Below are 14595 nucleotides of genomic sequence, written 5' to 3'. Positions count from 1 at the left end.
AGGAAGTTGATTATGATTCCTTCCAAAAACATTTATTTATTCCAAAGCCATCATCTCCATGTTCCTTAAGGAAGCAGTTCTCTTTTCCTTTCACAATATGACATCCTTCAGTTTGGTCTTATCAGAACGATGTAAGCTATGAATTGCATTAATTGTTACTTCATTGGAAAATCATTTCATTGGGTTTACATCTTTGCATTCACCTGGATATTTTTCCATGTTCAAGGAGAATTTCAAGCCAGGTGTGTGTATGTGCGTGTTTTGTGTGTGTGTGTGTGTGTGTGTGTGTATCTGAATGACTCACCTGTTTGTTTTTTAAAAACTTTGCTCTGAAACCTTGAACCTTTTTTTTTCTTTCCAGAATTTTATTTTAAGTGCTGACTTCTAAAAACAAACAGAAAACCTCCAAATTCAATGTGGTATATGTTAAAATCTTTGAGTAATCAGATATTACTTTCATGAACAATGGATTACATTCCAGTAGTTCAATAATACATGAAGGTATCCAAGAATTTACTGAGCTCGACATTGACAGCTAAGGAGTGTGACTGTGCTATGCTCTTTCAGCACTCATCATTAGTTTTCACTTCTGAGATTTCTGGCTAAGAGAGGGAAACATCTCCTTCCAAACTAATGGCAGGAATCTTTATTGCTCATTCCAAGGTTTTGTAAGCCACACATCTCTTACAATTTTCTATTCTTTTAGGTGGTGTGTGAACTGAAAGGGACAGAAGGTTTTCCTGAAACAAACAGCTTATATTAAGGTCTCACAAAAGGTGGCATTGGCAAAAATGCACTTCTATATTCTCTCCACTCCTTTCATTGTAGTGAAATAGACAGATCCTTTCCTCCCTTCTTGGGTGGTAGGGGTGGATAACATACAAAAGATCCATGGAGCACCCAAAGGAAGAAATTGGTCAATATGACAGCTATTTAATTTGTTTTTTTTTTTTTTGCAATGTTCGCTGCAAAGCTCAATGTTTTCTTCTCATCATTTAACCTCCTTCCATGCTAGATAAATGCTAGATAAAAGCATTTACAGCAGGAACCCCAATTGTCTGTTGAAGCAAGAACTGAAAAGAGAGAGAGAGATTCATCTGAGGATCCTTGTAACTTTAAATTAAATGTAGCTTATATCTGCATAGGCATTCTTTAGTGCAACTTGCAGTTTCTCAAGTCACTCCAACAGGAAAAAGTGTCAACTAATACAATTTATTTATTTATTTATTTATTTATTTATTTCAGGCTTTTATATCCCATCCTATCTCAACCCCCACAGAGGGACTCAGGACAGCTAACTAATCGGCATCCCATAGTGCCCATACGAGAAACATAAATATACAGTTTAACAGCAGTATAACAATAAACAGTATAAAAAGTATAAAACAGTATAAAACATTATAAAAACAATGAAGCAGTCAGCAGTCACCGGTTTGGATAATCATCCAAGGTGCAGCCAGTCAGTTCTATAAAAGTCGTCACGTCAGCAAGTCAACCTAATCTACAAAAGCCTGATCCCATAGCCAGGACAAGGTTGACTGCGGAATGCGATTACACCATACATAAGTTTGTCATGAATATGTACGAGTGAAATCATCAGAATTCTTGATGCAGGGTTTCTCAAGTTAAACTTGATTTTTTCCCATTCTAGCAGCTACTGCCACACTTTCCAATTGCACACTGCATCTTGGTCTTGTTTAACTGTAAAAGTTGCCCATTCTTGCAAGAATAGCAGTTAAAACTGGCACCTGGTGTGTCGTGTTGTACATCTAGATGAAAGGAGAGATTCCTGGCCAGTATGTCTCCCCAGTTCATTGATTTCCCTCTGAAGAAAGACTGGTATGTCTCCTTACAGATTACTTGGCAGAATGATTTAAAGCTTGCTGTTGAACGATTTAAAGTCTGGCATTTTGTAGCTATGCATCTCATAAGAAGGAGCATGCTGGTAAGCTGTCACTTCTTCTTTCCAAGAGAGGCATTAAATCGTATAGCACTAGGCATGTGTTCTCAAAGTAATTTAAGGAATCTTTTGTTAACCATCTGAATAGGAAATAGAAATTCTGACTAGAGAACAAGACACCCGGAGAATTGGGAATTATTATTGGTTTGGGAGATGAGTGGGTAGAGAGATAGTTCAATTCTGTTACTTTTTTATTTCATTTTCATTTTAGTTTTGTTTAATATTACCAACATAGTAAAGGGTGCTTGAAGTTCCTCAGCCTATAAGCTGCTGTTAGGAAATCTTTCTATGATGCAAGAGTTTTGCTCTTCATAACTGCTTCTATTCTTTCCCTCTTCTCCTTATACACAGATGTTCACTTTACCAAAGTCCCCTCAACCTACACAATCATGCTAATTTCCTAGTTATATCCAAATTTCCTTGATAAAGACCTGAGATCATCCTACCTGACATTTTGTTTTCCACCAGTGTCAAGACAGGTAACATGTTACATGGGATATTAGAGATCTGATTTGAACTCCAATGAAAATTAACTATGTTCCAATTAACTTGGACTAGAACCAAGATGCTGTCTGATCCCTTTCCTCCAGTTTAGTCCAATTTTCTTGGTTTAAGTTCTTTCCTCACAGATGAAGTGAGGAAAGCAATGTGTGTGTGTCCTACATAATATGTAGTTTGGTCTTAATATTTTGTTTGTTCTCCAGTGTGTAGTTGTAGGAAGAAACTGGGATGGCATGTGAGAGGTCAGTCTTGAGATAACTCACAGGTGAAGCTAAACATTTACATAGTTCTGGCATGTATCAGTTTGCTCAGTCCCATAAGAGCAGTGGTTCCCAACCTGTGGTCTGTGGCCCAGCAGTGGGCCATGAGAACGAAAATCCGGTCTGCGAGCCCCCTTCCTCTTTATTTATTTAATTTTATTTCTGCTCCTTTCTGGAGAGCTGACCAGCCCCACCCCTTTTAGTACTAATGTTGGAGAGTGGTCCCTGTTCAATGTGGTCCCTGTTCAAGTGATCCCTAGTCAAAGTGGGCCCTGGTCAAAGTGGTCCCCAGTTAAGTGGGCCCTGGTAAAAAAAAAAAGTTGGGAACCACTGTATAAGAGAAACAGAGGATTTTAGCCTGAGGGAAGGTGTTTCCTCCTAGGATACCAGCATGCTTATGTTTATCTTACGTTTATGTTTATCTTACCAAGCTGCAATATTGGTTTTGTAGCAATGGAAGGAATGACTGAAGGGAATATTTTCCTTGAGTACTTGTTGTTATTGCCTATTAGGAAGGAATTGAAAGGAGGAAGAATTACAGTAGCCTTGCCCAACTCTATGTCCTACAAATGTCATAGATTCTTGCTCAAGGCCTAATTCAAAACATCTCAAGGGCATCCTGGTTACAACTTAGAACCAGAACCACCCCTGAAGTTGCTATTATGGCCTGTATTCGCTTGTAATAGCTCAACCATAGAGAAATAAAAATGAATGAAAGCAAGGAAGCTTGTGGATTAAAACAAATCCTCAGTGCCCATCTGAATGTGTGAGCCTTTTGCTACTATAAGTCTAGTGGGGTGAGGGGAGAGGAATGAAAGCAGAATATTTTAAACTTCTATTTTAGAAAGCAAACAGAAACCATGCTGTTTTTCAAAATTGAATTGGATTGTATTCCTTTTCTTTCCACTTTCACAGAGCACTGAATTAATACATAGATAAAATTGATATGAAGTTGTTTCTAAAAAGAATAATGTTAGCTACCCCATAGATTATTATTGGAAGACTTGTTGTGGCCATTTCCATTACCAAATGTAGGAACATTCCAGCCTTGTCAGTCTGTTTAAATTAGTCACGTCCTACTACACTCAGGCAAAGTGTAAAGGTATCTGCACAAACCAACTTGGAGCCAGTAGGAAATGAATCTGTCTACCAGAGATACTCCTTTAGACAAAATTATTAATGCTTAGTGGCAGGGAAGTGGCTTCCCTTCTTTCTGGGCTGAAGGATGGAAGAAATTCTCTCATTATAAGCCCATGATCAGGCTTGTGTTTGGTACAGAAGGTAGATAAAATGATTTTGCAGGGATGTCTGGTTTCTTTCCCTGAATCTATCTTATTCATCTTACAAACTGTTTTCAGACTTAATCACAGTGAACATTTTGTATACATTTGCCTGACAATAAATAAGAAGGATAGAGCGGTAAAAGTGCTGGGAGGAAAAACAACTTAATTATGACAGAAACAAGGACCCATTCTCTTTGTTTAGATTAACCCTCTGCTGACTAGCTGCTTTTTATTCAGGGTTAGAATTAGCAAATGCCTTGAATAGCATGCTTTTGAATAACAAAACCTTAAAAAAATATAAATGATAGGTAAGATGTCTCCAAGACAGTGTTATACTATTCTATGAATATATATTTGAATATTAGAAGATATTGGGGAGATTACCAGACTAGTCTTGGGGCACGGGCAGCCTGTAAAATCTCAGCTTATATCTTAGGTTTTTTTGCATTTTCACCCTGAAAGATTTCTTGCAAATGTTCACACATTGAGTGAGAAGAGGTATCTTGAGCATATTGAGGCATCACTATGAGATATTTCAGATATTTTGAGACTTTTTCACAGGTTTGCTTGTAATTTTCATTTTATTATTAGTATTATTAGTATCTTGCAAAAGGTGCTGTTCTTCAGAAAAAAACTTGAACAGAAATACGTAAGTTCTAGTAGTAGGAGAAGCAGAAAGATTATTTGTTTTTGCAAGCAAGATTTACATTCTTCTGTTAAAAGGAACTTAAAGAATCTGGGTTAGTTTTCAACCTGGCAGGAGGCAATTACCGATAACTTTCCAATCACGACTGATAAAGTCTAGCTAGACCTTTTCCAGTCTTCTTTTTCACAATCTGTGGAGTAACAATAACTTCTGGAATACAGAGAATTTGTATTTTCAAATACAAACTCAGATCTCAAATTCTATAAAATATTGGATTGGATTAGATTAGAAAGAATAGGGAGAGAGAAAAACAAATGGGGACAAAAGTAACTGAATTTACTTCCAAAATAGCCAACAATAGGCAATATTCAGGAGTAATCACAAAGTCTCTTACAAGGAGCAAATATCAGCTACTTTGTTCAGAAGGACTGGGACTCAGACCTACAAGGTAAAGACTCAAACCTGAAGGAACTGAAGAAACAAATCAACAAGGCAAAGTTAGTATCTAGCAGAAAATGGCAGAACATCCCTTGTTGTCACCTATAGTCCCCAGCTGGGACCACTCCAACACATCATTGGCAAGGGGGTGGGGGGTTAAGAGTTTAACACACACACACACCCCAAAATGTGTCAGGTTTAAAAAAACCTGGTTTACTCATGAATTGGTTAACCAGTTAACATGCATGAGTAAACCTGACACAGTTTTGTGTCTGACTACGACCCTGCTGGTACCTGCTTGTAGTGTGATGAGGGATGGTTTTCAAGTTCTATGATTCAAGAATCACACTAACTCAAAATAATTGCATTCACCTACCTGAATTCATTTTGCATTCATGTTGCAACTATCTTGCATCAACACAACCAACATCTCTATTTGAGAGACCTTTGGAAAATTACTTTTCTGATTCAAACCATCAGACTTCCTCAGCTGCTATGCCACTGCAACCTGGAGGTTTCTAGGAAACAAGGTCCCAAAAAGTAACTTTTCCAAGCTCTGGTATCATATTGGTTTAGTATTTGTGGTTTGTTGTGCTTTTAGGTTTTTGAGTTTTGGATGTGTGGACCTTGTAATATGAACAGCTTATTGAGATGGTCTATTTTATCAACACTGTCTGCTCTTTGGGGAAATCACAGAAATAACATCTCGTGCTACATATTTTGGTATTTTCTTTGTGTATGTGTTGGACTGGGTTGTAGATTTTTCCATCTAATCTAGTCTCAGACAGCTTCCAGGAGTGCTAGCATCCAGCCATTCTGTCTCCTGAAATGCTCTGTTCTTTTCCTACAACTGTTAACAAATTACTTACATATCTAAAGAAATGACCTTGTAAGTCAAATCATGAGGGTAGAATGGTAAAACTCCCAAAGCAAAGGAATCCTCTTTTACATCAGAGATTTAAATCTCTGGAAGCAGACCAGGGTGGTCAGGATGCATTGGAGAGAATATCGTGATAAATGCTCTCACTCTGGATGTGCTGTATGTTCCCCAGAGATGGAATGATACATCCCATAGATGGCATTTTAAGAACTGATAAGTTCATTATTTTTAAACCCCTGTCTTTCACTTTTCCCAGTTTTAGAAAAGGTAAGTTCAGAAATGTAATAACAAACAAGGACAGTGGAAACAAACAGAGAAGTAAAGTCAGTTTATATTATACAGTATTATTTGTTTCAGCTCTTTTTTGTTTGTCTGCATCAGAGCTTAGTAGCAACATGTTACACCAGTAACATTACCTGCAAAGCAAATGGATAATGTTGGATATTTTCATGGAATAGTTAAGAAAATTATATGTCAAAGGGATTTTCTGGGCTCATTTAACCTTATTCCTGGCACTGAGCTTTTTAGAAGGATTATTTTGTTGTTTGTGATAGAAAATATTGGTATGATCAAGTCCATGAGCTGGAGTTTTCATTTTATTGAATTGTAAAATATATTTCACACAAAACATTTGTATGGTCAAAGAAATAAAGCAACATGTGATTTATGATGAATCATTTTCAGGAATGTCATGGAATAAATGTAATGATTGGGGAAATAATGTAGCAATCAAATAAACTGCAGCAAGATTGGATCTGATTTTTTAAATAAGTTTGCAAAGAATATAAGACATTAAAAAATCAGTGGAAAATCTTTGTATGAGGGTTGGAACTTTAATAGTGACAACTATTTATTTGCATATAATACAAAAGTGATACATGCCACTAAGTTTTACACTCCTTCAATACAGTCGCCAGCATCGTGTACAATGCATTTCCAACAATGTGGAAGTCATAGCACGCCAGTTGCTGCGCCTGTTCTGTTGATAGTTCGAATGGAGCCATCTACTGCCACAAGAATCTCTGGAACAGTTCTGAAGCTAATGCCAAGAAGTGGTACCTTCATCTTAGGAATTTAGTCAAAGTCACAAGGGCTTAAGTCTGGAGGGTATGGTGGATGGTACAGGACTTCCCAGCCCCATTGATTGAGCAAATCAGCCACAGCTTGCACTGCATGTGGCCGAGCATTGTCATGCAAAATGATAGGGGTGTCCTGCAGAAAATGTCGCTGTTTTTTTCTCAAAGCTGGTCTGAGATGGTGTTCCAAAAATGAGCAGTAATACTGCGCATTGACGGTCTGATGTGGGGGAATGATATGCGTTAGGATTACACCATCACAGTTGTACACAAGAATCACCATAACTTTCACATTGCTGGGGTTCTGACGAAATTTTGAACATCATTACAACACTCACTTTAGACCACAAGCTAATACGAGGCTCAGTTCTTCGCGTCACTCCGCATGCATGTGATATAGGAAGGGCGAGTCTTTTTGCTCAGAGTTACGGTAGGTATGTAACTAACGTGTGGTATACGTGACATTCTTTGGTTTCATTGCGTGGCATCTTTACAGCAATGTTGCAACTATTAAAGTTCCAACCCTCGTATATCTTATGCTGTCATCCTGTTCAGTTCTTAAATAAGATTATATTAAATACCCTTAAAATATCAGTGCACCTATTACAGCTTCTGTGGCTTTTTCTTGACAACAATGCTTATAATTTATTTTCTGCAAGCTTTCAGGATTATTGTACATTGAAAAATACTATCTTTAAATAATGGTTCAGATCTTCTTTTCTTTACAAGTGGTTTTGATTTGGTCAATCAATTAAATCTGTTGCAGACTTAAAGAGGCTGAAGAAGTATGTAGACAGAAAAAGGGAAAATCACTTTACAATATAAAACAAAAGCATGATTCTGGAATTGTAAGTATAACATGTTTATGATATTGCTTCTGAACTTTATGAATACTAACCTAAGCTGGAAATGAGGTGGTGCTGAGTAGTTCAATTCTTGGTCTCAGAAGAAATCAATTGAAGGCCAATAATTACTGGTGGGTCTTCAGTACTGCAGTTATGGCTCCATAACCTAGTTGTGGAACCATAACTTCTCCATGTTCAGTAAGATCACCTGAAGTGCAATCTGCTGCATTGGGCAAAGGAGGTATCTTCCATTGTCATTGGGGTGCAAGAAAGGTGATGTTTTCAGCCCCCCCCCCCCCACCAGTGAGCAAAGCTGCAGCAAACAGAATCAGGATGCTTGCCATCACAGCATTCTGAAGTCCACCAATGATGGAATTGAACCAAATATGGCACACAGAACTCCCACGATGAACAGAATATATATATATATATATCACCTCACTACCTCTGAGGATGCTTGCCATAGATGCAAGCGAAACGTCAGGAGAGAATGCCTCTAGATCATGGCCATATAGCCCGAAAAAACCTACAACAACCTATATCAGTGATTGGTTGGGGGGGGGGGAGCGCCAAAATACTGTTTGCTTACCGTTGAAAATTACCTAGGGCCACTTCTGCCTTAGAGACTACTTTGGACCAGGAATGTGAGAGAGATGGTCTTTTAGATATTATTGGACTTCACTTCCTAGCAGCCAAAGTTAGCCAGGTCAGTGGTCAAGTTAGCTGAAAAATGTTGTCTAAAAGTTCCCAAAGGACCACAGATTTCTCACTTCTACCTTTAAGCAGTTCTGGTGCTGATAACAAGATTGGGGAAAGTGCATAGCAGTCTAGAAAGATAGATCAGCTTTGCTCAATCTTCTGTAAGTGCTTAACTAACTTATATCATTCTTTCACCTCACAGCACACATCTCTGGAGTGCTAGATGCTGGGAACATTGCAGTCATTTTAGTGCTAGGGCCCTGAGTGTAATTTATTAATAATTAAACAGGGCAATGAAGAACTAAACAAATGTGAAAAAAATGTTTTCTTTTTAAATTGCTGGCTTGGTTGCAAAAACACAAAAACACATTCAGTAATTATAATGTAAGTGCAGCATTTCTGCATCAGCAGCCTGCCAAATAATATTCCATACTGTTTGGTTTTGCACATCCTTAATTTCAGCTTTTGAGGAGAGAACACGTAACTGCCTGGTCTATTCACAACAAACAATAGTTTACCATCCTTTCTCTATTTTAAGGAGTATTACTCATGATGGCATATTAACTTCTGTGAAATTCTTAAACATATTTTATTGACTTTTCTTTGTGTTTTTCCCCCTAGAAAGCAAAGATAAGTATGAAAACATGAAAGAAGAAAGGCAGATGTCATTGTCCACTTGTTCAATTAACTCTATCCATCTGTGAGGAGAAAAGGAAAACTATATCATACAGCCCATGTCATTTCTTGAAATTGTTTTGCATTTCCCCCCTCTTTTTACCAACTAATATCTGCCAAGCAATCAGTGAAGAATGAGTCTGCTCCATGGGCAACCCAGTAATGGATATCACGAGTTAGAGACATGTCTATTTCCTGTATCCTGTGCTTCCTTCCAATCCAAATGTTATTTTGTAATGTGTGGAGGAATATGCATAATAAACTTAAAAAAAACCAACGTGTGTAAGTGGTAATATATGTCCTAACTGAAAACTGTATAAACATCTAACATCATGCAAATGTTAGATTTCCATTTCTGCTGACAATATCTTTTCAAGCAAATACAGCTATAGCAGTGCATTTAGATTAGGTGGAAGAATTTCAGTTCTTGAGAAGTGTTTCTATCCATTTTGCGTTGACATTTGTAGTTGTATGTTGAATTGGTAAAGTGCTCCTTTCACACAATATGCTCTGTTCTCTAAATTTACTCTCTATACTCATTTTCATTTCTCATAGCCTCCAATTCCAAAACAATATGTTCAACATGGCTATCCTTATAACTCATAAAGTGGGGGGCATTTTCTCTTCATCTTCTGCCAGATATAAGTGATGGAAGCAAAACAGAGGAACGCTGTCTGGGTGCAGTAAGGTAGGATTAGTTTGGAGGTTTTTAAATAGACTTGGGTATACTATGTATATTTTAAGTGATCTGTTTATACAGCAATGAAAAGTTTGCTGTATATTTCCTAAGAATCTGCTGAACCATTCTGTTTGCAGGGCTAAAGACCTTTCCCTTTTTAATCATTCTAGATCATCAAGTTGATAATATGAACTTCAAATTTCTGTTAACAAAGCAAAGGATCAAAAATTAATTGAGGTGTTATATTTTATCTAGAACCATCCTATAAATGACATATAACAGTTACAATTATTTGCACTTTTTAATCTCAGCCACCAGAAGCAATCTAATGATTTATCATCTTCAGTTTACAATATCTCCTCCATACACTGTAGCTTCAGCTTTTCAACATTCTGAAAACAGCTAAAATTAGGAAGATGTATATATATATATATCCCAAAGCCCTTTAGCATGGAAGGTGCTGGGGAGGTTTTGAGTTTTAAGCTGTTGATTTTATTTCTCCTCCATGTAGTCCAGTACATGATACCTGGTTGTCCAGAGGTTAATATATGGTTCCAGGAATCATAAGGGCTGCACAATTATGACCTCAGGAATTGACCTTTTAAATGCCAAGCACTAAAAAGATATATTTTTCATTCATTGAGAAAATTGTTTTCTGTTACGTGATCAGCCTAAAATTCTGTTGTGTTTCAGGATTGTTCCTGATAGTCCCTTTATGTGTTTTCCAAGAACTGCATTATTAAATCCTATAGTGTGACAGGAATAAAGTTATTTCTTGGGAAAGGGAAAAGAGAAGATTGTTACAAGAGACCTATCACAAGCAAATAAAGAAGTAAAAGATATTTTAATAGCACTGATAAAATCTCATGTTTGTATTTATGTAAACTCTAGTATTTGCTGTTTAACACTTGCATTTTCTTTCATTTAAGTGCATTTAAAACCATAGTAGCATGTTTCTGTTTTGTAGACTTCCCCTTCCCTTCAGTATCAACAGTGTGTATATTGCCATACTAAATTAAATAACAAAGATCGCTATGTGCAATATTGTATTTAGTGTTTCTATTCCAATTTTTTAGAATGTTAATTTATATGAAAAATAAAAGACATAATGAGATCAATGTTGTTTTTGTTGGTAATGTTTGTGAGGAGATTAAATTCCAGGGAATCTATTTTGCAACCAAACCTATATCTATGCTACGTAACAGACTGGATGAGGGTGAACAAACAGAAGTTTCCTTCAGACAAGATAGAGATATTGCTGGTCAGTTGGAAGGTAGATAAGGGAATAAGGATTTAGTGTTGTGTTTCTTATATGGCTGAGCTCCAGATTATCTGAGAGATCATATCTCCCTATGTGCGCAGGCAATGCTTGAAGATGCCTTAGGGAAGGCTAGTTTGGAGAGGATACTTCTGTAAAGAAACTTTTCAGCGTCGTCTTCTGCAAAAAAAAAAAAAAACTTCACACAGAAAATTAGGTTAGCACTTTCTCTGATTTTCTTTCACTGCCAGTTCTTTTGCTTTTAAATAAATATTTGGTTATTAGCTTTTTTTTGCAGAAGACTCTTTAATACCAAGGGAGTGCAGTTTGATTTTATTGTGTTTTAAGAATGATTTTTATACTATTTTAATTATTGATATTTCAATATGGTAGCTATTGAATTGTTTTCAAACTATTACATCATCAGCTTTTTATCTGTATTTATTTTTGTTTTAGGAACTTCATCAGATAGACTTCTGGCTCCATTTCCATGTGCTTTCGAAATGGAGCCCCACAGGAGTCCCATGGAAGCCATCCCATGACATAAGGGCACTTCTGGTAGGACTCCATGGGGCTCTGTTTCCACAGCACATGGAAAAGAATCCAGAAGTCTGTTTTAAGGAGTTGGGTGTTAACCAAACCTGAGAAAGTGGTGAAAAGCAGATAAAGGATGGGAAAAGAGGGAGAAAGACGGAAAGGACATGGGATGACTTGCCATCCCAGAAGATGGAGAAAGATCAGGTAAGACAGTTCCCTCCACTTTCCCCTGCTTTCCTCACACCCATCTGATGAAGTCCTAAGTTACCTTGAGTCCCAAACTCAGGGAAAAGGCACAATTTGAGTGAATGAATGAGCTTGTTATAGGGATGTATAACTCCTTCAGTTGGGTTCTGAAGACTGTATTGATCCAGGATGATTTTGACTAATATATTCATGCTCTGGATTGGATTGAATTGTCATGATTCAGTTTAAGGGTAGAATGGCATGGCTGAAGTACTTCAGATAGCTCAAAAGAGTTAAAAAGAAGTAGAAGAAGAAAGCCAGCCAGTTTGTCTGCAATATAATTGCCTAAGACATATATATAGTAATGTGATAGAGAGCAAGACTGAAGGAGATGAGATGCATTGATCATTGATAGCCTTGAGACAAAACATTCACCAACCATCTCCAATTACAGTGTTTTTGGTATGGATAACATATGGACATTGACATTATAGAATAAAGTATTACCAAGGTATTCCTTTATGTTAGTAGCACATGGGAAAAAGCTGTGGTGTGGGCTGAGCTGTTGTTGATTGGCATTTTAGTTTATCTCAATAAGGATTTTACACATCAACTTGCTATTCTGCTACAATCAGGCTAACATAGATAACAGTTACATTCCCTATTGAGCACTTTTGATGTTGTACCTCTCTTCAGTTGTGCAGTTGCATCAATTCATGATTATATGGTCCCACGATTAAACTGCCTTTGTCTTGTATAGCCTAGTGTAATCTTTTGTTTCCTGTTCTTATTAAGTTGTCTATTTAGTCAATCTCTGTTTTAAATGATGAAACTTATTTTCCCCAAGCCCAAATGCAAACCCCAATTATCCCTGTTTGTTGTTAGTTCTTAGATGTGAGATGAAATGTAGGCAATCCGAGTCACTGTGGAAGACAGAAAATCTGTCTGCCTTCACTGTAAGCAATACAGGACAAAAAATAAGCTGGGACAGGTGTTCTCAACCTGTAGATCCCCAGATTTTTTGGCCTTCAACTCCCATAAATTCTAACAGCTGGTAAACTGGCTGGGATTTTTGGAAGTTGTTGGCCAAAACACCTGGGGACCCACAGGTTGAGAACCACTGAGCTAAGATATTACAGCATCAACAATCTGCTCCCAGCATCCTACGAGACAGAATTAAAGGATCTTGGTCATGATAGGGTTATGTTCTTTTTTCTTTCTTTTCTTTTTTTGACAATATGTCATCATGGTATCTCAACTATCTTGAGAGACCCTGGATCCTGCACATCCTGAGTCAAACTGTTTTGTGTGCATGTGCCGTCGCGCCTGGGGCTATAGAGAAAGAGGCATGGACGTGACTGCTTTCCCCAGGGGATTGCTTTCTTGCCCTCCTTTAGGGAAACTGGAACTCCCAAGGACCAGAACACAACAGTTAACTCGAAATGATGTTTATTGTTAACAGTTCTCTTTCTTTGACACAAACTTTATGTTTCAACTGAGAAAAGATACTTTGTAAACTCTAAGTCCAGGGTCCCAGGAGTAATAAGCTGAGAAGCTTTTCCTGTTCCCTCTCTCTCAATGGCTATGGATGCCGGAGCAAACCACAACCCCAGTTCAGTGGCCTAAATTGAAGGACAAGACCTTCCTATGGTGCCAAAGAACTGGTGTGAGGGCGCCTGAAGTTTTCACATGTTCGTTCAGGGGGTTTGAACATAAAGAATAAGACTCAGGGGTAAAACTTAAGAACTGGTAGTAAAAAATGCCTTGACCAGGGGCTTTTGGGCCAAACTTTTGGACACGTCCATCCAATGAGTCTTTTACTGAGGTAAAAAGGGTGAGGGAGAAACCTTCCCTTTCTCCCTTGGAAGGGGCAGAGCCTAAACAACAGAACTAGGGAAACAAGCCAATTGGTGCACAACAACAATAAATTGACAGCTATAATAACCAATGACATTTAACTATACATGTACAAGGTAAACAGAAATAAAATGGCAGTTTAAAATCCTGCAACTAACAGTTCTAAGTATATGAGGCGCCACACGCGCCGTCACAGTGCATCTGATTTCATTATTTCATGAGATTTTGAAATATAGTTTGCTCAAAACTACCAACTACTGAAAGTAAAGGTTGCTTTTCTAGAGGTTGATATTGAGGTCTTGGGATAGGTTTAACTCATACTCTATGGATACAAATGGATAGTGTCACGAAAGCCAACAAAGCAACTGATGGGTTCTTCTGACTTTCTCAAAATGTACAAAACAAAATGCAAATTTTCCTGTTGCCAATTTTTCCTGTTGCCAATTTTTACATTTTTTTTGTCATGCAATATGCAACACAGAATCTAACAAGGACTTATATCCTTAGTTTTGTAGCTCTCAACAAGAAGATGTCATATCTTTAACAGAAAAATATTCCACTCACTACCTACTTTAAAAACCCTGATGCCATATATTACTCACATCTCCTTTCCTGTTGGAGGAATGCTATCCTTGTACTGGTGGTCTTTTTCAAAACAAACTCTGTGTTCTTTCCTCTACACTTCTTGGCTTTTCCCTATCCAACCACAACAATTTATCAAGACAGGAAGAGAAGCCCACAGCAATCAAAGAATAGAATAATTAGAGGTGGTCTCATTGTTCCTTGTGTGCAGTTATCGTTCCTGAATTCTGCTC

General features: G+C 37.5%; 1 protein-coding gene across 2 annotated transcripts in view; it reads left to right on the top strand.

Annotated features, from left to right (window-relative positions):
- Positions 1-11060, top strand: part of FMN2 (formin 2) — a 187865-nt gene extending 176805 nt beyond the window's left edge. For both annotated transcript variants that reach the window (XM_060753881.2, XM_067464831.1), the window contains 2 exons: positions 7811-7892; positions 9210-11060. In XM_060753881.2, the coding sequence (XP_060609864.2) occupies positions 7811-7892; positions 9210-9236 (109 nt within the window). In that variant the 3' untranslated portion in view covers positions 9237-11060. The remainder of the gene's footprint in view (positions 1-7810; positions 7893-9209) is intronic.
- The last annotated feature ends 3535 nt before the right edge of the window (positions 11061-14595 follow it).

This window comes from Anolis sagrei, chromosome 1 (assembly GCF_037176765.1).
Source record: "Anolis sagrei isolate rAnoSag1 chromosome 1, rAnoSag1.mat, whole genome shotgun sequence".
In the NCBI taxonomy this organism is placed as follows: Eukaryota; Metazoa; Chordata; class Lepidosauria; order Squamata; family Dactyloidae; genus Anolis; species Anolis sagrei.
This window is presented reverse-complemented; position numbering and strand designations above follow the sequence as displayed.